Genomic DNA, 24266 nt, shown 5'->3' with positions numbered 1-24266 from the left:
GAAGGAAAGGCTATGTAAAGTGAAGGATCAAGACAAAAATACAACGCAACAAAAGAGAGTAGGAGTAGAAAGAAAGTCATTTTAATTATTTTTAACGCGTAATTTTTTAAAGTTCCAACAAGTCAAATTAAATGAGCTTATGTGAAATTTTTTAAATTCAATACACATTACAATACGTTAACAATTTTTATTTTTATTTTTATAAAACTTACTATATACATGTAAAATACATGAATGTACTATCCATCGATCATTCTTTATTAATATATAATTATAAATATTAACATTTTTTTTTATAAAACTTATATGCATGTAAAATACATGTAATATCCATTGATCATTAATATATAATTATAAATATTAAAATTTGCAAAAATTATGCTTGTATGTTGGAACATGACAAAAATATCATTAAACGTAAAATAAGTTTTGTCAAATGTTGACTGATTAAATCTCTTTTCTCGCCCTTTAAAAAAAAAAAGTCTCTTTTCTCACAAATACTTCTTTTCAAAGAAGTATATTGACCTCTTAAATTGAATCATGTTTTAGCTTTGCCAAATTTTCACAATCTTATCTCACCTTTTTTATACCCTTTATATTTTCTAAGATACATAACTAAGTATCTTTAGACACAAATACGCCCCTATCCGTACTTCAAATGTTAGATTGCTTTGTGGCTCTGTCCTACTGCCCGCCCATAGGCTACATCTGTATTTTCTTTTTGTGAGACACATTATACCAACTTTATCTCATCATCCAATAAACCACAAGTTTTCACTTGATACTATTGTGTTTTTATTTAATTTAATATGCAGGGTAAAATCAAACCACAGTCGATCGATAGCAGACAATGAATATTTTCCAATCTGTGTGTAAGCGCCCAACTACAACCGCTCAAAACTGATATTTCATCTCATACAAACCGATGACCGACCAACCCCCGCCCATATCACTGATTTTGCAATCAAATTATTTTGTTTTCGAGCGGGGGCGGGTCCAGTTTCTTTGTCCACCTCTAGTGCCAAACACATGTTATACAGTGAATAAAAATTGGCCAATTCTGACTTGACACGGGAAGTAGTCATCTTATGCAATCTAGTTACCAATCAGGAAAACGATACAGAACAAGAAAGCAATTTTGAACCACCCACATAATTGCAATAGAGTTGAGCATAATATAGTAATATGTATCCAGGTGGACACCCATCTTGCGAAGTATCTTGAAACAAAATTTATCCACACAGGAAGAACCACGTTGTTCTATATCTACTATTTGTTAATTTGTTATTGTTATATCACACTAAAATTTTCCATCTCTCTCCCCGTGAGTTTAACTCAGATAGGGACATTGTATAATATATGCAAGGGTTGAAGTTCCCGAATACATCACTTGTTCACTTTAAAAAAAGTGAATTTCTAACCACCAGACTCTACTCGACAAAAAAAAAAAATTCCCATGTGACTTGGTAAACTTTTCACCGCAAATCTGCAACAGCAAGCAATGAACTTCTCTTGCCATTCATTTTTCAGATGACAAGACCTTGACAATGTCCAAAAAGAGCCTTTGAAGGTGTAACCACTCAATCTAACTCCAATAACATGCTTTTAACCTATGCTAACGTGCATTTCCTCCCCAACAACTGCAAATATTTCATTCACCCTGTGAATAAGAGAGAGTGAAGGAACATGTGAGAAACAAGATGCATTGCAGACCATATATATTAAGAGAAATATCATATTGCAATTTTACCTTAAAGTGTTTATGTTCACCTCTGCAAGCCACGATGTTAGATAAACCTACGATATAAAATGTAATATGCTATTAGATAATCTCATAACAGACAGAAAATTATAATTTACATGTATAATAAAAAAAAAGAACAAAATTCATGTGCATTTCCTTATGTGGTTCTTTTGTTGTTCTTCACTTAAAAATATCTATGGTTACCTCAAGTTCATAAGTTTTCTCAAAGTTTGTTATCACAAAAACTGCCTTTACGCGAAGAGCAGCACGAAAAACACCTAAGCAAATGCACCTAATTTTTTTTAAAAAAAAAAAGCAATGTCCACTTGGCCTAAGTAATTTACTGAAGGGTTTGAAAGTAGGAATTTACTACAAATCCCCAAAGTAACCTTTTTTCCAAGACAACAAAAAAAAATTTACCAGAGAAAATGTCCCAAGATAATTTCCCATTTTTACTAAAAAACAATTTTGTCTGTGCAATTTGCAGACGTAAGGCAGTCAAGCTATGACTAGGGAGATGAAAAGTAAATTTAGTTTTCCACATAACAGTAGCTTTGGAGCATCAAATCAATAGCTACATATCAACCTTACAATTTTAAACCTCAATATAGATACTTTACCATGAATACAGGGAATATACATAGTGTGAAATGCAAACCTGTAAAACCTCTGGGTTGGGTTGGTTGTCGAATCTTAAAGCACCCATGTCAGATTTCCCATCCCTCAATCTTGGTGGAACTGGTCCACAAGTCACCTCACAGAACAGATTGCAGTCGCTCAAATCTTTGAATTCATCGGCATAAAGTTGAGCTGACCAATGCAACTTGTTTACTTGTGAAGCATCATAACCAATGGAAATAAATTGAAGAACAAGTAGGCGCTGCGCATTTTAATTATGTTCCCCAATAATAATAAAAGAAGTCAGGAAACAATGTAAGATGAAAAAAAACAATCTCAAAAAGAAATTAGTTTTAATGCACCTCAGTGTAAAACTTTACACGGTCAAACAATCACAATTCAACATTTGTATGATATTTAAGATAAACGTGATTGAAGTCAAATATATTTAATGATGCAATGCTTATGATTGATTGATGGTGTAAAAAATATTTACACTATTAGTGCATATCAATTAAATCCTTGCAAAAATTGCAATTTACCTTCAAACACAGTTCCAATTTGAACATCTGAACCAGCTCCTCCACCAATTGCTCTGAAATTTCAAAACATGTATATTAAAGTAACTTATATGAAAATAATTTTGTCAGGGAACTCAATTTAAGGAAGACAACTAAACTCTGTTTCCATTCAATATTTTTTCAGATATGACTTGTATGGTGGAACTTCATGATTCAAGTGTTTTTTAGCTTTTTATGTTTTTCTTATAATAGTTTCATATTCTACTTCATTTGAGCTAGCCAAAACTTCAATGATTGTTTAACCATGCATGGTACTTTAGAAAATGATAATTCTATCAGAAGGACAAAACAAGCATGTATTCTAACTTAGATTACATAACAATTTTCTACCTAACTTAAGGGGAGGGAGAGCTAGTAAAACACAGTCTCAATGTTGATTGCACATGATACAGTCTTGATTATGAAGTCAAAAAAGACAAAGATTGAAAGTAAGTGTTGTGGAGACGGGTTTTGGAAACACATGACTTCCATTTAAATAGAATAAGAAATCGAACAAGGAATGTCGGTTTAGCACAAGGCATGCAAATTCTAACACATGAGAAAATTTCCAGTACTCTCTTTACTTACTCAGGAAAAAATTATGCAGTGAACTATTAAGAATGATTTGGAAATAAACCGTCAATCATTAACACGACTCGTCCCAGTGGAAAAAGGTTTTAGTTTTGTATACTGAAACTTCTCTATAAATTAAATTTTTGGTAATTATATAATATTTAAAATGAAAAAAAAATACTTTTCCAAGTGGATTAAAAGTTGAACAATATATTTCTATTCCAAGCTAGATCTACTATTACTTCATTAAATATATGCATAAATAAAACTGAAAAAATTGAAAATGTATAAAAAAGTTAACAACGGTCTTCAGTTACAAGAACATAGACCTACTATAATCTATAAATGATTGACGCAAAATTGTTAAATGGTGAATGTTATCATACCATGTGAAGAGATTGATAAGAATGCAAATACCGGAATTCCTCCACCATCTCCAGAGTCACTTTGGTCTTTAGGGTAATTGGAAAATTGTAACAATGGACTATTGTTTGATCCTCTGGAATAACACTTCATTGATCTGCTAACATTGACCATTTTACTTACAACGCCCACCTAAAGTCACAGTGAAAATACACTAATATACTATAACTCCAGGACCATTCAGTAAACAATCACATCTGATAATTACAGGTATGTCAATGAGACAACTAAATTTTCCAGAAATACTCGTTAAATTGCAAATTTCCATTTTTCATCAAATAGTTTTAACAGCGTCCCTGGTTTCAGAATATCATTACATGTCTAGGTTTTTCCATCTTTCTTGAACGAAAAAATGGAAATCATTGGAAATAAAATTATATGGCATCTATAACACTTGTGATTTTTTCTGATTAATGAGCAGTTTAAGAAGTTATGCATGCCAAAATTGGTATGCTCATTACATAACTTTGCAAGTACAAATATATACACATTTAAAGTTGAAATAAAACAAGGATACAAGTGCATACCATGTCCTTATAAGATTGCAATAACTGGCTCCTTTGTAGCTCCTGGAACAGGTGAAATAAGCACATAACTGGATATTAAAATGATGACACATATTTTAAGGTTATTCTTTTTTTTGACAAAAGAATAGATTTTATTATAGGATATAACTAATACTGCTTGAGGGACGATAAGAGTTTAAAAGAGCATCATGAAATGCAGTTGAATACCACTGACAGGGTAGAAGAGGAGTAGCATTATGAAGGAAAGTATTTCTTTCATTTTTTTTTTTTTCCAGTGCACTACGAACTAAACTTACAACCTCTCAAATGTATTATGAAATTCAAATAACAGTGGTTGAGTATGATTACAGTGTACAAGTAGAAAGAGAAGCAATACACAAATCAACCGTATCATACCTGCTGCTTCAATAGTTTGAAACAAGCTCTCTTTCGGATATCAGGCATATCGCTTAAAACACCTAACTTCATATTAGGCATGTACCTACATACATACATACATCAATTACGAAAGCTTAAGCATGATAAATTAGGAAAAGGAACACAGTCAAGTGTGAATTTAGCTTAAGGGATGAATATACCTTTGAGAAAGATGAGAGTTGACGAGAGCAGTGGCATAAGATCTTGCTGAGGAAGAAATGGAGGACCATTTATCCTTGAGAGGTGCCAATTGTGACCACTGGTTCCTCAGATTCCGTTGTGCAGCTTGCCTCCATAGTCTGAGCATCGACGATGGAAGTGGAGAAGAGATTTGAGGTTTGGAATCAATTGTTCTTAAAGGAGACGTTGGTTCTGAGTCTAGGGCTTCCATTGTTGAGTCCACCATCTCAGAGCACCTGAGCTTCAACGCCGGCGGAAGCTGAGAGGAAGCAAAAGGAGGGGTTCCTGATTGCAAAGATTTTGGATGAATTGGGAATTAAATTTTATTTTAGGGTGTTTTTGTCATTTACGGGCGTGCTATAGCTCAAAGAATCGGATTCGTGTGGGTCATGGAATCTGGAATCTCCGCAATGTAATTTCATTTTAGTATAATTAAAAAAAAGTTCTATTTGTTCATTAAAATGTTTTAATTAATTAAATTGAGAACATGTAGAATAAATATAAACAAAAATGGTAGTTGAAAAATTGATGCATGTGGTTTAAAATCTAATCCATCTACATCACTTTTTTAACTATTATTTTTATTTATATTTTATTTTGATTTATGACATTTATAATTTTTCTTTTTATTATTGCTTTTTAATTTCAATCACACATTTAAATTACATTTTATTATGTGTCTGAAAAAAACAAAACACTTTGTTTTTTTTATTATAATTAAATTTATTTTTAAATTAAATAATTAAACTCAAGTAGTTAATGAACTCCTCTTAATACAAATTACTTAGAAAAATCTGTGTTTAATTTTTTACGGAAACAATTCTTATTCAAACTTTATTTTCCTTTTTGTTGAAATTTCATAAGATTGATAAAAAAAATAATGAAATTCTTGAAAAAAATAATAATTAAATTCACCTTTATAACATTGGCGGTAAAAAAAACTTTGGGCTGTCCTTTGTACTTAAAAATAAAAATAAATCTAGTTTTGTTTCGGTTTTATAATTTCTTTCATAAAATAAAATAAATAAATAAAGATTTAATTTCCTCTCTTGTTAAGGAAAAGGTACTTTCTAATTTCTATTCTACATGAAAGAAAAGAATAAAAAAAGGTACGCTGTGTTGTGGGGATTTGCTGAAACACACATTGCATCTTTCCCTTGTTTTGCAGTTTCGGTTTATTGTTCATTCAATCAATCCAAACTATAACTCTCTTTCTCGATAGATGAACATAACTAGGGTTTCTTCTATTCATCTCAATCTCTCTGCCGCAACCGCCACTGTAAGCTACTTTTTTATTTATGTCACAATTGATTTTTATTTTTTAATTTTTTTTTTTTTTTTTTTTTGTGCTCGATTGGAAACATGTTGGTTTATGGTAAACTGATTTTGGTGTTTTCATTTCTCTATTGTTTTTTAAAATGAAGCTTTCTGTTTCAAATATGTGCAATAATAATTTATGATGATTAATTAGGAACGCCTTAAGTTGCCACACTAGATTACTAAATTCTTACTATTTTAATTTTAATTTTGTTTTTGGTACAGGTATTTTGCATGCTTATGTTCCATACCCTTACAAAGGGATTCAAAATTTCAACTTATTACACAGAACATGTTTTGGACTAAATTTGGGGATCAGGAATGTTTTTCTTCAATACGTTTTCTTAGTTATATATTACACACCATTTCATTCACTACATATGAGTTTTGGTGAAGAACTGCACATTAACTTTGTTTTGTTTTCCACGATCAAGCAAGTTAGAATTACATAGTTGAGGAATGGATGATGACATAGATTTTGAGTTGTTTCTCCACTCATGGAATACAAAGAATCCAACCGATCGAATTTTCATTATATCTTGTTTCGTTGCTGCCCTGGTTGGAATTTTGACTATAGCCTATACTGCGTTTCAATGGAGGAGAAACATTAATCTAAGTTGGATGAAAGCTATAGCTAGATCTAAGAAAAACCCTAAGGCAAAACACAAAGTTCCTGTGGCCCCTCATACTTGGGGTTTAGAATCTGTATCTCGCGCAAAGAATTCAAATTGCTGTGTATGCTTTAAGTCCATGTCACCGTCTCAAACTCTAGGACCTATAGTAGCTTCAGATAGTTTTATCCACCGGTGTTGTATTTGTGGTGCAGTATCTCATCTAAGTTGTTCTTCTAGTGCACACAAGGACTGTAAGTGTGTTTCTATGATTGGATTTGAGCATGTCGTGCACCAGTGGGCTGTTCGTTGGACAGACGTAGCTGACCAGCCTGATGAAACTACTTTCTGTAGTTACTGTGAAGAGCCGTGTGGTGGGACCTTCCTTAGCGGTTCCCCTATATGGTATTGTTTATGGTGCCAACGTTTGGTACACGTTGATTGTCATGGTCCAATGTCTAATGAAACGGGTGATATATGTGATTTGGGTCCTTTTAAAAGGTTAATACTGTCTCCTCTGCATGTGAAGGAATTGAACAGGAACTTGTCCGGTGGTTTTCTTAGCTCAATTACCCATGGTGCAAATGAGATAGCATCTTCAGTTCGGGCAAGTATTAGGAGCCAGAGCAAAAAGTACAAGCACGGAAATGAAATACCGGCTGAATCTGGGAATAGTGAGAGCACTGGTGACATATCCACAGAAAGCACCGCAGATTCTCATCAAATAGCTAATGGACATAATGTAATGGAGGAAAAAAATAGTGTTGGCTCAAATAATGAGTTGCAGCGTCAAGATAGTGAAGTAGATAATAAGATGGACAAAAAACCCAGTCTCGCACGCAATTCATCATCTTTAAGTCAAAAGGAAGAGTCCCAGGTGTTAGGAGTGAGACAGAATTATGAGTTGACTGGTATGCCCCCAGATGCAAGGCCAGTGTTAGTTTTTATAAATAAGAAGAGTGGTGCCCAGCGTGGAGACTCACTTAGGCTGCGCATGAACATTCTTTTAAATCCTGTTCAGGTTTGTTACTCTGCTACATATTACAATATCTGGTTATCATTTAGTTTTCTTGGTTGATTTCAATGTTGTTCACTGCAATGCTTGCAGCCTTTATTTCTCACTAGATTTATGAATTGGAGCTAATATGGCACAACTATCCATCAAGTACTTGTCTATTTTTATGAAATTACGCATACATAACAAAAGTATAATAGTTGCTATCTTCTATTGGTATACATGAAAGACTCCTAAAAATGGAGAAAACAGTCCTCTTACGTATTGTGAATACTCTTTGACAATGTGATTGTTGAACCTTCCTTTGTTTTGCCTAGGTGTTTGAGTTGAGCTCATCACAGGGACCAGAGATGGGGCTTTATTTGTTCAGAAAGGTGCCTCACTTTAGAGTTCTTGTATGCGGCGGAGATGGTACTGTTGGTTGGGTTCTGAATGCAATAGAAAAACAAAATTTTGATTCCCCTCCCCCAGTTGCTATTCTTCCTGCTGGTACTGGAAATGATCTCGCTAGAGTTCTCTCTTGGGGAGGTAGCTTGGGCCCAGTGGAGAGGCAAGGGGGTCTTACCACAATTCTGCATCATATTGAACATGCCGCGGTTACTATTCTTGACCGGTGGAAGGTAACAATCAGTAACCCACAAGGAAAGCAACAACTCCAACCACCAAAGTTTATGAACAATTATCTTGGTATGTGAATGCATTTTCCTCATGTTTCCTATGAATTACATTTAAATGTATTGGTTTGAAATATTTGGTAAGTCAGTTCTGTAAACTTTACTTGAGAGCTGGTTCCTTTTGGGTGGTGGATAGGGGTGGGTGGATTAAAGATGATGAGAGAGACGCCTTTAGAGCTTTATGTCATGGTCTGGTACTCTAGTTTGAGTCTTAATATGGTTGATACAAATTGAAGGGTCTATTTGTTTGTATTGATTTGTGCATTAACCTAGTCTAGTTACATCTTTATCCTTTCAATTCTGATTCTACTCTGACTGTGTCGGGTATTTGAAATGAGGTTGGGGATTCGGCTCCTTTAATGCTTTAAATGCATAAGCTATAATCATTGTTTGGAATTTTGAAAATTAGTATGGAATACATGAATATGCATGGCAAACTACGGTGATGTTTTGTCAAAAAAAGAAAACTATGGTGATTCTAAGATCCAACAGCTGTTTTTAATATAAACGCTTTGATTCTGCCTTTTATCCTCTAAAGTGCAACTCTCATTACAGAGGAGCCAAATCTGAGGTTTAACTTAAGTAGATTTAAGCATTCAACTCAGGCACCATTCCGACTGTATTCTCATGAATGTACTTATATCAGTATAAGTCATTCTTCTTTATCAGTTATCTGCCTTTATTTTGAATAATTAATTAGATATTAGATGCATTCCTGTTGATTTTTATTAGACTAAGTTATCTGCTGTTTTTCAAGCTATAGCTACTCTTGCATCATCATGACTAGTTTTGTATCTAACAAGTATTTGGTATTAGGAATTGGTTGTGATGCAAAGGTTGCTTTGGACATCCATAATCTGCGGGAGGAAAATCCAGAGAAGTTTTATAACCAGGTATTTAATGTCTAATACGAAATAGATTTTTAGTTGTTTGGTATATTGAGGTAGCATCTAACATGATCCCAACAAAAATAAGATTACCAGTGTTTTCTAGTGATCGATGTAAGGGAATCACCAAGGTACCTTAATGGGGTGCATCGTATACGGTGCAACTTCAATTGAAGAAAATTTAAAGTTCATTAAAAAAATGGAAAGTTTATTAGAATAAGCAGCTGGGCTGATTGAATGGTATACTGGTATACAAATATTTGTTATGAATAAGACCACATCATCTTTTATTATTTTTGCAAATGCATTAGAAAGCCACATATAACGAGTAACAGATTCACAACTTAAGCTAAAGTAACAAATTAACAACTCCAAATAGAAAAGCATGAAGTTTTGGTCAAAACAAAAAACTAAAACATAGAAGGTAATAGTACAACTCTTGATATCTAATCTAGCGAATCATCCAAGCCAATATAATCATCTTCCTAAAGCATTCAAGCCACGATCACCTCATAACCATTTTCCATGAGAAGGAACAACGGAGAAGAGAAGAGGCTTAACCGGTGTCCAGAATTATGTAAACCACCTCCTCCTCCATCAAAAACTTAGCCAAACCAGCTCCTGGACCTGGGCCAGAAGTAAATTGAACAACACATATAAAAGCGAGCAGTGGCCACTTAGAAAAAAACGGCTGGTAACAGTAACAGGAGCACACCCTAAATTGGGTAAACATACGGCATTATTCCTTTAATAATACTGGTACAACAGTATATGTCCTAACAATACTCCCGCAAAGCCTTGACCTTGTTTAGGCAATTCTTCTTGCAATCTTTCGGTCCATTTCCATGAATTTTCAAATTTTGCAGGTCCTCCCATTTGATTAGAACTTCAACATGCACTTCATAAATTTTGTCATCAAGCTTGAAGTACACGCTTCAATTTCACAATTGATATTTGCTTCACTGTTCCATCAGTCATCTTAATATGCATACCATGATCTTCAGATTTCAATGTATTTGAACTTTTAGGTTCAACGCTGAATTTATTCTTTAACATATGCAGTTTATGAATAAAGTTCTATACGCAAGAGAAGGTGCTAAAAGCATAATGGATAGGACATTTGAAGATTTCCCTTGGCAGATTCGCGTTGAGGTGGATGGAGTTGAAATTGAGGTCCCTGAGGTGAGTCTTTTAAGAATAAATAACCTTTATTTGTTTCACATTTTTCTCTTTTTTTTTTTTTTATGTAGTTGCTCAAAGTATAATGATAAACTGTTTTGATTTGAGTGACTAACTCTAATTGTATGTTATTAGCAAGCCAGTCATTATGATGAGTTAATTATCTAGACTTTACACCCCCCACCCCCTCTATTTTTTAGCATAAGGGTGGGTCATAGTAGTCAGTAGTGCGCTACAGGGACGTAGCATAGCGGGAAGAAAATGCTACAGTGGCGGTAGTAGTGGTGCGGTTTAGGATATTGGCCTTTGATAAATAGATATTGTAAGGGGATATCTTATCATGTTAACATTCAATTCAGCGGGTGTATTTGCTATAGTTTGTCTTTTGAACAGATGTGGGAAATCAGACTTGAGTTTGGGGGCTCAAATTTTTATATTAGAATTTCTTTTTTAGTTTCTCATGAATTATAACCTATCTCCACCAAAAATTAGAGCTAGACCCTTACCTGAATTGTTCAATTTGGTTTTCAATTCCATCCAGGATGCTGAAGGGGTGCTTGTTGCAAATATTGGAAGCTACATGGGAGGTGTAGATTTGTGGCAAAATGAGGATGAAAATTATGATAATTTTGATCCACAATCTATGCATGACAAGATACTTGAAGTTGTGAGCATATCTGGAACATGGCACCTTGGGAAGCTTCAGGTAAAAATGAATCCTATCCCCATTCTAGTGATGTACAATTTTAGGATTTACATCGCATTATAATTAAAGGGTCTTACCTGGGATTTAACACTGATATAAAAAATACGCAGCTGACTAACCTTTTTCAAAAACTTTACATGAATTATATTTAAAAATGATCTGAATTGAAGAAGAACTAGAGCTTGAATGTTTTTTTTTTAATCTTGTTCTGTACGGATCCAGAATCTCATCCATCTCAGTTGTAATCTAGTCTGTCGTCTGTTACTTCTACCATATTTCATATTTCCAGTATTTAAGCTCTCTTCAATTTTAAAATGGCATGCTTGAGTTTTGACTATGTCATGAGACAATTTCTTTGTCTAGATTAAGTTTTATGGAGTTCAAATTATGAAATTCTGGATGCTCAAATCCTTTGTCTGTTGCTTTGTCAATATAGGTTGGGCTTTCTCGAGCTCGAAGACTTGCGCAAGGACAGTCAATTAAAATACAATTGTTTGCTAAGTTTCCTGTTCAAATTGATGGAGAACCTTGGTTTCAGGAACCCTGTACAGTTTCCATAGCTCATCATGGCCAGGTCATAATTTTAAAACTCCCTCATCCCCATTGTGCATTACTGGCAGTGCAACCTCCTAATTTGTTACATATCACCTGCTTTACATGTTAATGTCCTTGTCTCTCTTTTCTTACTATATATCTGAATTTCAACATGTTTGCAATCCTGCATAAGTTGGCGGGTATATATTTGTCCATTTTAATGTTTTCTGTAATGAGAATGCAGTCGTTTTCTTCAGGAATTTGACACTTTGTACTTCTAAGTAAATGCTTGGCGCTGCTAAGAAAATTTTAGTGTGATACGATATAAGTTTGTCACATGCTTTCCTATGCTTCTGATTTTCTAATGCCCTTGTATTATTATTTTCTTTGATACTGTCTGAACAATTTTTTTCAATCATTTTTTGTGGCTGTTCAGGCCTTCATGTTGAAGAGGGCGGCTGAGGAACCTCTTGGTCATGCAGCTGCAATGATCACTGATGTGCTTGAGAACGCTGAAACCAATAATGTAATCAATGCTTCCCAAAAGCGAGCTCTTCTTCATGAAATGGCGCTCAGACTGTCCTAGAAAATTTTCCTTTTACACCCTGTGATCACAGGTTTTGTAGTAGTTATTTTGAGTATGTTTTACACACCAAGTGTATTTTCCTTTTCAAAAGTTATGTCTAAACTGCCTGCTGCTCCTGAAGCAGGCTTGTATATTATGAATATCAATACTACACATCAATAGAAAGAATGAAAATGTATAGCTTCTCAGTTTTTTTAAAGGAGCTTCTAAGTTTGATTAGTGTTGAAATACATATAGCATATGCAATATTTGTAACTGTTACTCGACCTATGCAGCAATATCTGGAATATCCATTGTTTTATGGAATCCCTTGTGAAAGAGGATTATGATTTTATATTTACAACTTTTATTGAAGGAAAAGAGTACAAGCTGTTATATAATTTATTGAACAAAACAGTAAACTAGCTGCAACTAAAAAGAATGTTTGAAGTATCTGGATCAATAAACATTGCCTGATTTTAGTTGCTCTCAACAACTTTTTCGACCCGAGGTGTTGATATTACCTTTTACATTACAATTTGCTCTTGGCTCTTGACTCTTACTATTTACAGGATGACCTTGTCAATATGTTTTTCAGGGTTAATTTCACCCTTCTTCACTTTCATGTTTTTTCCATAGCAAACCTTTTTTAACCTTCAACCATAGACGAGTGACAAAACCTTTTTCTCTTGTTCCACTTCCACATGCTTGTTTGTCTGCAACTTGTGGACATGAAATTCTTCTTGGTTTCTTTTTACTTTTTTTATAGATACAGTTCAACTGATGTCGATAAAAAGGGGAATTTAGGTGGAAAACATAAGCTGGCGATGAGGCACTAGAGCCACGAATGGCCTTGTTGAGTTTGTGCTTCATCTCTTGACAAGCTGGTGAAGATGCATTCGAGTTCTCAATGGCCTCCTTGAGTTGTATGGTCATCTGTTTGAACTCAAACGAGTCGTACAAGTCACTACCATTGTACTGAAAGTTGTGTCTCCTTGTAGGTTCCACACCATCATCTTCTTTCTCTGGATTTTTCATTACAGAGGAATATTGTCACTGTATTTTGACTATGTTCTGTTTTTTGAGGTGAATGTTCACTATTCAAGAGAGATGGAAGCTAGTTGCCTTGTCTTGAAAGTAACGTTGATGGAGTAAGTTTCTAGCAAGGTTTGCATTGTTTTCAACGTTTTTCTTATGCCTTTTTGATTTATCATGAAGCGACTTGGTTTATGTAAAAATTAGCGGATTCCACTATGTTTCAACAGTTTAAAAGAAGTGGGACAACAAACATTTTTTAGGGGATTCCACTTAATTGAAGGGGAAATTTTATCGGATTGAGGTAAAATCAACGATGTTGTATGTAATAGAGTGTTGGGAGTATACACTTAAATGTGGCATGCATATATTCTTGGAAAAAGGAATTGGCCATATTCGATTTAGTTAACGTGTCCTTTTATATTTAAAAGGAAAACTATGAGGGGGAACTGGATGTACTATATGTTTTGTTCCTTTGTATTTTTTTTATTCATATGAATATGAATTATTGGAGAAGTGTGGAAGTTCTGGATTTGGGGTTATTCATTTTTTAAGCGAGTCATACATGTGCTTAGAATTAAGAATGTTAGCCATTTTGATGATATATGTGTCAATTAACATTGCATGTCAATGAAGTTTTTTTTCTTCATAAACAACAACAACTAAATCTTCCTACTAAGTATGACCGCCTATAAGAATCAAACGATATTATAATATTATGTAAAAAAAACTATGCATTTTTCTAATTCATTAATCTCTAGATCCTAGTTTCTCTTATATTTTTTTTCTTTCTAGTCCTTCTCCTATCTCTAGTGATTTGACACCCCTCCATCTGATCTACTCTCCTTACTATAGAATCCACATATTTTCTTCCTACATGTCCAAACCACGTAAGTCAAGTTTCTACCATCTTTTCTACTGTACTCTCTTTATAATGTTGTCATTTCTAATTTTATATCGTCTAGTCTTATTACACAACATCCTCATCTTTGTTACCTTGTTTATTTTCTTGTTGGTTCTTTACACGCAACACTCTATTACATACAACATCGCTGATTTTACCTCGGTACGATAAAATTTCCCCTTCAATTAAGTGGTACTTTCGCCTCATATAAAACACTTGAGACAATCCTCTATTTCAACCACACAATTTGAATCCTAGGATTTACATTTCCTTCAATTTCTCCATTGTTTTGTATTATAAACCCAAAATATTTAAAACAATGTAACTTATTCTATAGACACGGATGAAACTTTTTTCCATATGAAAAAAATAATTAGATTAGAGGAGAGACACTTCTTTGTAGAGTGAGGAAATATCACAAACCTCAACTAAGATTTACGATAGAATTAGGCTTAATATGTTTAATGAGAAGTTTTGGATTTGAAATAAAGTTACACTAGTTGTAAGCGAAATATCCTGTCATTTGTGTGAATTTAAATTTAGTAGCCAAAATGATTTTTTTTCTTGCCACTTGATTTTTGGTCGAATTTTTTTATAATGAAACGTAAGCAGCATAATTTTTCAAAGTTACTTCACTATTAACCTAACAATCAACATTCTAACATTTCTTGTGCAAAATATAAAAGAAAGTAATTACTTCACTATTTTCTGGGTCAAAAAAACGTGTTTGCTTGGAAATGATTATTTTTGTTCTTTACGGTAATTTTATTGAAAGAAAAAAGTACTTCAACGTTCTACCTTCAAATTCATTTTTTAAATATACTTGATTTTTATAACGATGAATAAACAAAAAATAGCTTTTTTTTTTATAGCGATGAATAAATACAAAATAGCTTCTATTTTCTTGAATATCTTAAATCAGAATAACAGATATATAATCTTATTTTCAGATATATTGTAAAAAAAAATCTTATTTTCAGATACATCGAACTATCTGGTATTAGCTTTGCGTATCTATCATGATATCATCACTGTTGTAGTTTATTCTTCAGTCATCACTTGCACAGCTGATATCATTCTCTATATCCCCCAATACATAATCCACAAAGGCATCATCATCATTTTTTGGTGTTGAATTATTAGCAATGTTTGAAGTATCCACGAGCCAATTTAATTTTGATGTCTACTAAGAATTTATGTATATATTGCAACGTTTCCAGCATTATTGAATCAATTAACTACACAACATTGCCATAGTACGTTACATGTTATTCAATCCCGCTAAACTATTAGTCACATAACAGTATCTTTAATGGGGAGTTCTTTTACAACTTCAATCTATTAAGAGGAAAAAAAAAAAAAGTATCTATTAGTTACCGACAACCATATATACAAACTATCTCTTCAACAACTAACATGATACACGATTAAAATAGCAGATAAAAGTTGGTCTCGCCATATCAAACTCATGTAATTCTTGTTCTCATCAATTTCTTTTTTGTTTATTTTCTAAATGCACATATTAAAGTACATATTAGTGGATCTATTTAATGACTTTTTTTTATTTTACTATCATTGAAGTTACTAGGTCATTAATATGTACTTTTATTAAAAAAATCAATAAATAAATGATGTGTACATATGACATCTATTTAAAAATCCTTCTTAGTTTATTATCAATGTGGATGTTCTCAACAACTTATATTATTCCTGATTTTGTCAGCAAAAAAAAAAACTTATATTATTCCCGATAAATACACGGTGGCACCGTTTATAACCTTAAATAACACTTACTCTATCTAATCGCATTTATAATCTTAAACAATTTATATTATTCTCAATAAATACACGGTGGCCAGATTCATTAATTATTTAATAAATTTAAAAAGAACAAAAGTTGCTTATAAATAGGACGGAGGAAGTACGACCAAATCCACGATTGTCTCATAAAACTGTAGGACCGAATATTTACCACTTTGAAATTTGCAAATATGTCAAAATGATTATGATGTTGAATTACGTTAAGAAATTTGGTCTCTTGTTATCTTGCATCAAGTTCATCATCAAATTTGTACATGAATTACGAGTAATATATTAGTAGATGTCACTCTTTCTAAAATCATTTCATTTTTTTTAAGGAGTCTAATGATATTAGTAGATGTCACTCTTTCTAAAATTATTTCATGGCTTATCTTTTTTTTTTTTTTTTCTTTTTCCGTCAAGTAAGCTAATGTCTAGAATTCATCTTATAAAGTGAATAAGTGAGGTATTCGAGGTTCGAACTCCGACCTCCACATATAACAATACATTGTCCTTGCCAACTGAGTTATACTCACGAGGACATTTTATGTCTTATCTTTATTTTATGTATTATTGAACTTGGTGCATATATGTACATGGTGATAACTTAGATAACATGTTAATAATTTCATGTATTGTTGGTACATTCTTGGACTATTTATATTTAGAGCAAGTCTTGCTCGATCACAAATTTTAGGTACACTCACCAAATAACAAAATGTTAATTTTTTTTTTATTATATTGAAATAATTAAGAGAATAAAAGGTAGCAATTTAATATTTTCTGAGTGTGTCTAAGAGATATATGTCTGGTCTAACTATCATACAATCATAATCCTTATATTTATTTGTTTATCCTAACAAGTGTCTTAAGTACACTTGATTAAAAAAAAAAAATTAAAAATAGGCATTTTACATCGAAAACAACATTTAACTTTTAAAAAGTTGAATACACAATTTCTCAACACAAAATTTCTATATTTGTTTCATTAAACCATAATAACATTTTTTTTTACAAAAACAAAACGATATTCATTCATTCAAATTTATAGAATACATCATATACAAATATTGCTAAAAACGTAAAGGGTGAATCTGTGAACAAACTCACAACACCCAAGTTAATAGTATACAACGGCAACAAAATGCCTATAAATAGTATGATAAAATCTAAGTCACCGAAATACTCATGCTTCTGGATTTGCAACGTTGACGCCCAAATTATTGATTGACGTCAATCTTTCAATAGCAACTAAACGAACACCGTGACAAGGCGCGAAATCAAACGCCGCACAAGACGACGAACAACACAACGCCGCACTTAGACGACGAAATCACAAAAAACACAAAAGGAAAAACTTGATATATGTGAAAACCACTTATTTAGATTGAGAGAAAAAGGGGAAAATTTAAAAGGTGTAGATGGGTGATTCTACGTCAAAAAATACATAAAACCACCACTCCTCGATGAATTAAGGAGAAATAAAGTTTATAAAGAAGTTGGAGTTTCTCTGGCTAGAAAACTAGGGTCGGCTGCGAGTAATCACTTACATTTTCCTATTTACACATGACACTAAATTGCAAAACCAGCTGTCCCATAATTATTAGGCCTAATAATGAAATCCGATTTTCTCCTACATTAACGGTGTACAAGTACAATGAATGAATGACATAGCAATGTTGGAAATTTGAAATTTGATAAAAGGAAAAAGCAAAAGTTGAGTAATTTATTTTTTTGACTGTGAAACAGGCAAAGAGGATAAGGGCATTTGCTTGCACTTTCCTATGATCTTCTTATCTATGACTATCAATAGGATTATGCAAGACAGACATTAAATTACCACCCACGCCTCTGTCTCGTACTAGTATAAATTTGCATCCTTATATCAACCCTATCTTATACACTACCCTACCCCTTTTTATTCCTTCTATTGTATCCCTTCGCTTTGTTTTGTTTCAACTTTGAACTTTCACACCGAGGCACGTATTTACAAATATAATATAAGGTACTTCTTCGTTTTATTCTTTAATCTCTTATGTTATCACTGTCTTCTCTGTTAGTTTGCCTACGTATGCATATCATATGATCATAGTATACTGTTTAATTACTATTATTATTATTATTATTATTGATCTAAACCTAGCCTAGCCTGATTCTATTTTATTTTATTTTTCTCAACTTTTTTAATTAAATAAGAGGGTATATATGTACTAATCTCAGTGACTGATATATTGGATATTACTCAATTCAGCATATGTATACTGAATATTGCTTCTGACAGTAAGGATCTAGGAATCGGATTATATGACAGAAAAGTAAAGGTGACTTTAGTGTAATTACTTTATGCGTAAAGTCACTGTGTCTTTTCCGTCTTAGACACTGAATCCAGATCCAAGGATCTTATGGTTGGTTATGCAATATGCTTCTTCTTCTGAGCTATGAGCATAATACGTATACTGGAATTTTGACCTAGGTTTTTCAGGAAAAATGGCAGAGTAGATAAGTGTTTCTGTTGATATCTTTTTATTTATTGTTTGACAAAATGTTATTTTTTCACATCATACACCGAGAGAAAGATGTGAAAGAATGATGCAATGATAAAGAAGAAAGAGATATATAGAAGTGAATGATGATCAGTTAAAACATCGAACTGTGAAAAAGTTCAAACTTCTCACTTGAGTCCTACGTTTGATGAAACATGACTTAGACCATCCCCAACGGTGGTGTCTTTACCAATTAAGACACCGTACCTAATAGGTACCCCCATTGGGGAATTTTTTTTTGGGGGTCTCTTAAGACCCGGGGTCTTATTTAAGACCCCCAACTTTAAACGGGACCCGCACACTTTTAATATTAAAAAATTGAAATGTAGTGATATAAAGTTATTGATAGTTGATTAGTGGGTCCCATTTAAGAACTTTGTGTGAGAACTGGGTTGGAGGGATTGAGTGCTTATTAGGTACTACTATTAAAAAATAATAAAAGAGTGATGTGTACGTGTGGGACCCATTTAAGTACCCAAAAATGGGTGTCTCCAATCGAGTTTACAACTGAGAGTTGTCCGTTAGTTTATAAGTCATTTTTGTATCGATGAGTTGAACCTAATGTAGTTAAATACCTAATACGGTATTGAATCTTGTATATGCTATGATACAGTATGTAGGAAGGGGTTCAATTGATCCCCTTGAACTTAAAGAAATGCAAATGTACTCATATATTTTGCATTCGGACCCCTGAATTTTGTTCTGCACCACTAGCCCAGAAGTCCAAGAACTTAAAAGTTTGAATCCCCTAGACTAGGGTCCCGACTCCGCCACTGAGGGTCTATCGAAGAGTCCCGACTCCGCCACTGAGGGTCTATCGAAGATCTGTTAGTCCACTCACTTTTGGACCACTCAGGTCACTCTCGCATCCCTCACCTTACCTTACAAGCTGATTTTGTAAATATGAACTAAGCCCAAAATAACCACCTAATTAAGTTCACATCAGCTATTTATTTATTTTGTTTTTTTTCCATTGAGCTATTTATTCCATTTAGATATTTTTTTTGGTTTCTTGGAAAACTCTAATTAGTGTCCTTTATATGCATGATTTTCTTAAAGCTGAACATTGTAACACACATGCTTCACAGGTTATATAATTTGTAACTTGAGAAAAAATGGTAAAGAAGATCTGTGGAATTGGAGCTGGATATGTAGGGGGTCCAACAATGGCTGTTATAGCCCTCAAATGTCCTTCAATCGAAGTAGCTGTTGTTGACATCTCTCACTCTCGCATATCAGCTTGGAACAGCGACAAACTCCCTATCTATGAGCCTGGCCTAGAAGAAGTTATACAACAATGTAGAGGAAAGAATCTCCTTTTCAGCACCGATATAGAAAAACATGTTTATGAAGCTGATATAATCTTTGTTAATGTTAACACACCAACAAAAACAAGTGGCCTTGGAGCTGGCAAAGCCGCGGATTTAACTTATTGGGAAAGTGCAGCGAGAATGATAGCTGATGTTTCAAGATCAAACAAAATTGTCGTTGAGAAATCGACTGTTCCAGTTAGAACAGCTGAAGTAATTGAAAAGATTCTAGTCCACAATAGCAATGGAATGGTCAAGTATCAAATTTTGTCAAATCCTGAATTTCTTTCTGAAGGAACTTCCATTCAGGATCTTCTAAATCCTGATAGGGTTCTAATTGGAGGAAATGATAAGAATCTTGAAGGTCAAGAAGCTATTCAAAAATTGAAAGCTATATATGCTAATTGGGTTCCTGAAGATAGAATCATTACTACCAATCTTTGGTCTGCTGAACTCTCTAAGTTAGCTGATAATGCTTTTTTGGCTCAAAGGATTTCATCCATCAATGCCATGTCAGCTTTATGCGAGGCTACTGGTGCAGATGTTTCACAGGTTTCTTGTGTTTTAAGTAAAAACACTAAACTTGGTTCTAAATACTTAAATGCTAGTGTTGGTTTTGGTGGATCTTGTTTTCAAAAAGATATACTTAACTTGGTTTATATATGTGAGAGTAATGGACTCGTTGAAGTGGCTAATTATTGGAAAGAGGTAATCAAGGTGAATGATTACCAAAAGAGTAGGTTTGTGAAAAAAGTTGTGACATCCATGTTTAATACAGTTTCAGGTAAGAAGATTGCGGTTCTAGGATTTTCATTCAAGAAAGACACTAGTGATACTAGGAAAACTCCTGCGATCGATGTTTGCAAAGGCCTTTTGGCAGATAACGCTTTCTTGAGCATTTACGACCCGCGGGTAAGTGAAGATCAGATTCGGACAGATTTGTCTACGAATGAGATTCGTTGGGACTGTTCAACTCAGGTGAAGCCAAAGAGTTTTACTAATGTGAAACAGGTTAGTGTTTTTGGGGATGTTTACGAGGCAACTAAAAGTGCTCATGGGATATGTGTTCTTACTGAATGGGATGAGTTTAAGACAATTGATTATGAAAGAATATTTGATAGTATGGAGAAACCAGCATTTGTTTTTGATGGTAGAAATGTTTTGGATGTTGATAAGTTGAAGAAAATTGGATTTATTGTCTACTCAATTGGGAAACCAATAGACCAGTGGGTGGATTGCTAGCTTCTATGTTCTGTTCAAATAAAAATGTCATTGCTTTGAGGTTATATCTATATTGTATAAGACATTATGAGTAATACTTATGTTTCAGTGAGAGTGAGAATTCATATCAAAATAAATAAATACCTTTTATTTATTGATAAAAGTAAATTGGTTCCAATAGAGTATGTTGCTAGTTTTTTGCACCTCATATATGCTGCATTTATAAAGCTTATGATGGATAGTTGAATAGTGTAATCTACTAAATTTTTCTTCAATGTATAAATAATAATTCATTCCATCCACATATCCCTAAGATTCTTAACAAAAATACAAAGATAATGCTTTTGGTTTAGTTTTACATTGTGTGTTCATGTTCATTGTGCATTCCACATCAGTTTAGGCATGAAGACTTGATGGAAATTCAGCTGAATCATACAACCAAATAAAGCATAAATGGGAATGCATAGCTAATTGATCTCTCTCCAATCTCCATGATTGTCTATATTGCAAGGATATGGAACTATATAAAAGATACAAACATGTACACTGGATGCACTACCTTCACCCAGGCTAAATAGAGAGAGCCAAGCTCACATGTTTAACCGAAACCTTAACCATTCAGAATGTGATGACGAAAATTCTTTTCATGTTTTCCTGTCACAAAAGAAAACAAAAAAAGAAACATTTATTTTATTTTGTTTAAATTTATGTTTGATCCAGGTAAATATAGAGGATTTTGGTGGTAATTCTTTTAAGGAAAATGTTTGATATACATCAAAACAGTCCATGGATACTTTGATAAAGAAAGAAATAGAGAGTGATGATAGAAAAAAAAATAGATCAGAGACTTATTAAAACAAAAAAAACAAAGGACAAAGATAAAGTAAAATGAGGGGTTGAGTGTTAGAAAATTAAGGTGTCTTTGTTTTAGTTTCTAACCTCAAAAAGTTGACTTGGCAAATAGAAATATGGATAATTATTTTCATAGGATTGGATGAAGGTGACATGCCACATTTGTCTTGAGCCATTGACACATGGCATTTTTATGGCCACTATTTCCCATCTTCATTTAGAGGAGTGATATTTGTACAACCAATTTTGTATAACCTTTGTGACAACAATTTTTTATTTATTTTCATTGGTCAAGAACAATGGAGAGAGAAAAAAGAAGAGAGAGAATAAAAGTATAATGTGAGTATGAGAGATAAAGTTGTCAAAAGGTTATCACAAAGTGGTTGTACAAATATCATTTCTCCTTCATTTAATATGTGATTGCTATTGGAGTAGGTGTCTCAATTAGGGTGTGTTTGGTGTAGAAGAGAAGTTGTGAAGAGAGAAATAGGTAAGAGAGTTTGAAAAGAGAGAAAGAGGTGAGAAATAGGGTAGATTTGATGGATTGTTTGGTACAAGAGAAGAAAGAGAGAAATAGAGGAGAAAGAAGTGTGTTTAATTTTTGAAAAGACCAAAATATCCTTATATTAAAAAAACTAATACAATTATTATCTTAGTAAGTCAATTTCATATATAATTTTTTTATGAGGATCTCATATATAAATTAATGTAGTTTTTTATTCTAATTTAATTAAAAAATTAAATTGATTATTTTTACAAAGGAATTAGACTACTTTTTAATTAATTTTTAAAAATATTTTAACATAGTCGGTTAATTAAATCAATTCATTACACTAGTTTTATTTAAAAAAAAAATATGACTAGATTATCACACTATTTAATTTTACTAGTGTTATCGTTGTTATTTAGTTATAAAAAAAAATAGTGTTATTCAGTCTTTAAACAAAAAATAAGATGCCTATGTTACTCATATGATGTAAGCAAGGGTATAATTGAGAAATGCCCAAGATACCAACAGCCCCTCCCGTTTCTTCACATCCATGAAGAGAAAGAATATTGATGTGGGGCCCACAAGTTTTTAATCTCTCTCCCCTATTTCTTTGCTCACCAAACAACCTTGATGGGACACTTCTCTCCTATCTCTCTCTCTTCAACTTCTCTCTTCTCATCTTCTCCTCAACCAAACAGCCCCTTAGAGAAAGAAATTAAAGAAATAATAGAGACTTTAACTATTGATTTTCACATTATCAACTTAAAATCAATCTTTAATCTTGACCATTGATAATGTGAAGATCAAGGATTATGATCTCTATGTTATTTTTCAATTGAGACAATCCATTTCCAATTGCCATTTAGCATGGATAAAATGGAGAAAAAATATATTTACACGCATTAAAATTAGCATCCAAGTAAATCAGAACACCTTTTGTACCAAAAAAAAAAAATCAGAACACCTTCTGCAATTATAAAAGTTGCCAGGCTGATAACAACATCAGAATGAATCAATATATTAAACCTAGATCATAAAGGCATGTGTCTATACATTCACACTTACACACACAAATATATAAAACAACATAGGATACAAGAAATTAGCATGCTCCAACGATAGTTAACTACAGTTGGAGTATTTTTTTTAAGTTGTATATGTCGAACTGTTGTTAACTATTAGAAAGATCGAAAGGTAGTTAACTACCGTTGGAGGTAAGGACGTCATTTCCATACATTTTAAAGCAAATTCACCGGTGTGAAAAGCAATTTTATGAGAAAAAGAAGGAAACGATGCATATGTTAACCCAAAACCCTAGTTTGCCAATGATCCACATAGCATTGGGCTTAAACACAACATTTTGAAAGGTACTTCTTAGACCCCCCCACCCCATTGGTTTCTTAGAAACTACACCCCACCAGTGATTTATCAATTTTGGATGAAAATAAAATGTTTTTCTGGTGTTCGGATGAATAAATTCAGGAATTTATTTATTTATCTTTAGTTTAGTCACGAATCTTTTTGAAGGATTTCTTGTTAGTCTTAATCCTTTGGTTCTTGGAAAAAAATCCAAATAATCTG

At 33.1% G+C, this 24266-nt stretch overlaps 3 protein-coding genes across 4 annotated transcripts; 2 read left to right on the top strand and 1 right to left on the bottom strand.

The window, feature by feature from the left end:
* Positions 1-1136: 1136 nt before the first annotated feature.
* Positions 1137-5497, bottom strand: LOC146901967 (uncharacterized). The gene is made up of 8 exons (XM_085731402.1): positions 5024-5497; positions 4842-4926; positions 4446-4487; positions 3882-4050; positions 2905-2957; positions 2403-2624; positions 1751-1797; positions 1137-1660 (listed from the first exon to the last, which is right to left on the bottom strand). Exons 1-8 carry the CDS (start codon positions 5266-5268, stop codon positions 1606-1608), a joined length of 918 nt encoding a protein of 305 aa, XP_085587528.1. The 5' UTR covers positions 5269-5497; the 3' UTR covers positions 1137-1605.
* A 629-nt stretch (positions 5498-6126) lies between these two features.
* Positions 6127-12869, top strand: DGK1 (diacylglycerol kinase1). Its single transcript, XM_085731401.1, has 8 exons — positions 6127-6321; positions 6585-7991; positions 8303-8672; positions 9476-9552; positions 10609-10728; positions 11267-11431; positions 11868-12005; positions 12402-12869. Exons 2-8 carry the CDS (start codon positions 6819-6821, stop codon positions 12549-12551), a joined length of 2193 nt encoding a protein of 730 aa, XP_085587527.1. The 5' UTR covers positions 6127-6321; positions 6585-6818; the 3' UTR covers positions 12552-12869.
* Positions 12870-18167: 5298 nt separating this feature from the next.
* LOC146901965 (UDP-glucose 6-dehydrogenase 1-like) lies at positions 18168-21521 on the top strand. Of its 2 annotated transcripts, none has more exons than XM_085731399.1 (2): positions 18168-18274; positions 19901-21521. In XM_085731399.1, the coding sequence occupies exon 2, from the start codon at positions 19928-19930 to the stop codon at positions 21362-21364; it is 1437 nt and encodes a 478-aa protein (XP_085587525.1). In that variant the 5' UTR covers positions 18168-18274; positions 19901-19927; the 3' UTR covers positions 21365-21521. The 2 variants fall into 2 exon arrangements, with proteins under 2 accessions (XP_085587525.1, XP_085587526.1); XM_085731400.1 differs by having other exon boundaries at positions 19872-21521.
* Positions 21522-24266: the final 2745 nt, after the last annotated feature.

This window comes from Medicago sativa, chromosome 8, assembly GCF_051527215.1.
Source record: "Medicago sativa cultivar Bolivia chromosome 8, Bolivia_mono, whole genome shotgun sequence".
NCBI lineage: Eukaryota > Viridiplantae > Streptophyta > Magnoliopsida > Fabales > Fabaceae > Medicago > Medicago sativa.
The sequence above is the reverse complement of the archived record's forward strand: the minus strand, read 5'-3'. Positions and strand labels throughout refer to the sequence as shown.

Coding starts and splice junctions, on each gene's coding strand:
- DGK1 (XM_085731401.1), top strand. CDS start 6,819: ATGGATGATGACATAGATTTTGAGTTGTTTCTCCACTCATGGAATACA. Junction 9,553..10,608: donor CAGAGAAGTTTTATAACCAG/GTATTTAATGTC, acceptor TAACATATGCAG/TTTATGAATAAAGTTCTATA. Junction 11,432..11,867: donor GGCACCTTGGGAAGCTTCAG/GTAAAAATGAAT, acceptor TTGTCAATATAG/GTTGGGCTTTCTCGAGCTCG.
- LOC146901967 (XM_085731402.1), bottom strand. CDS start 5,268: ATGGTGGACTCAACAATGGAAGCCCTAGACTCAGAACCAACGTCTCCT. Junction 4,927..5,023: donor AACTCTCATCTTTCTCAAAG/GTATATTCATCC, acceptor GTATGTATGTAG/GTACATGCCTAATATGAAGT. Junction 1,661..1,750: donor GTGAACATAAACACTTTAAG/GTAAAATTGCAA, acceptor TCTTATTCACAG/GGTGAATGAAATATTTGCAG.
- LOC146901965 (XM_085731399.1), top strand. CDS start 19,928: ATGGTAAAGAAGATCTGTGGAATTGGAGCTGGATATGTAGGGGGTCCA.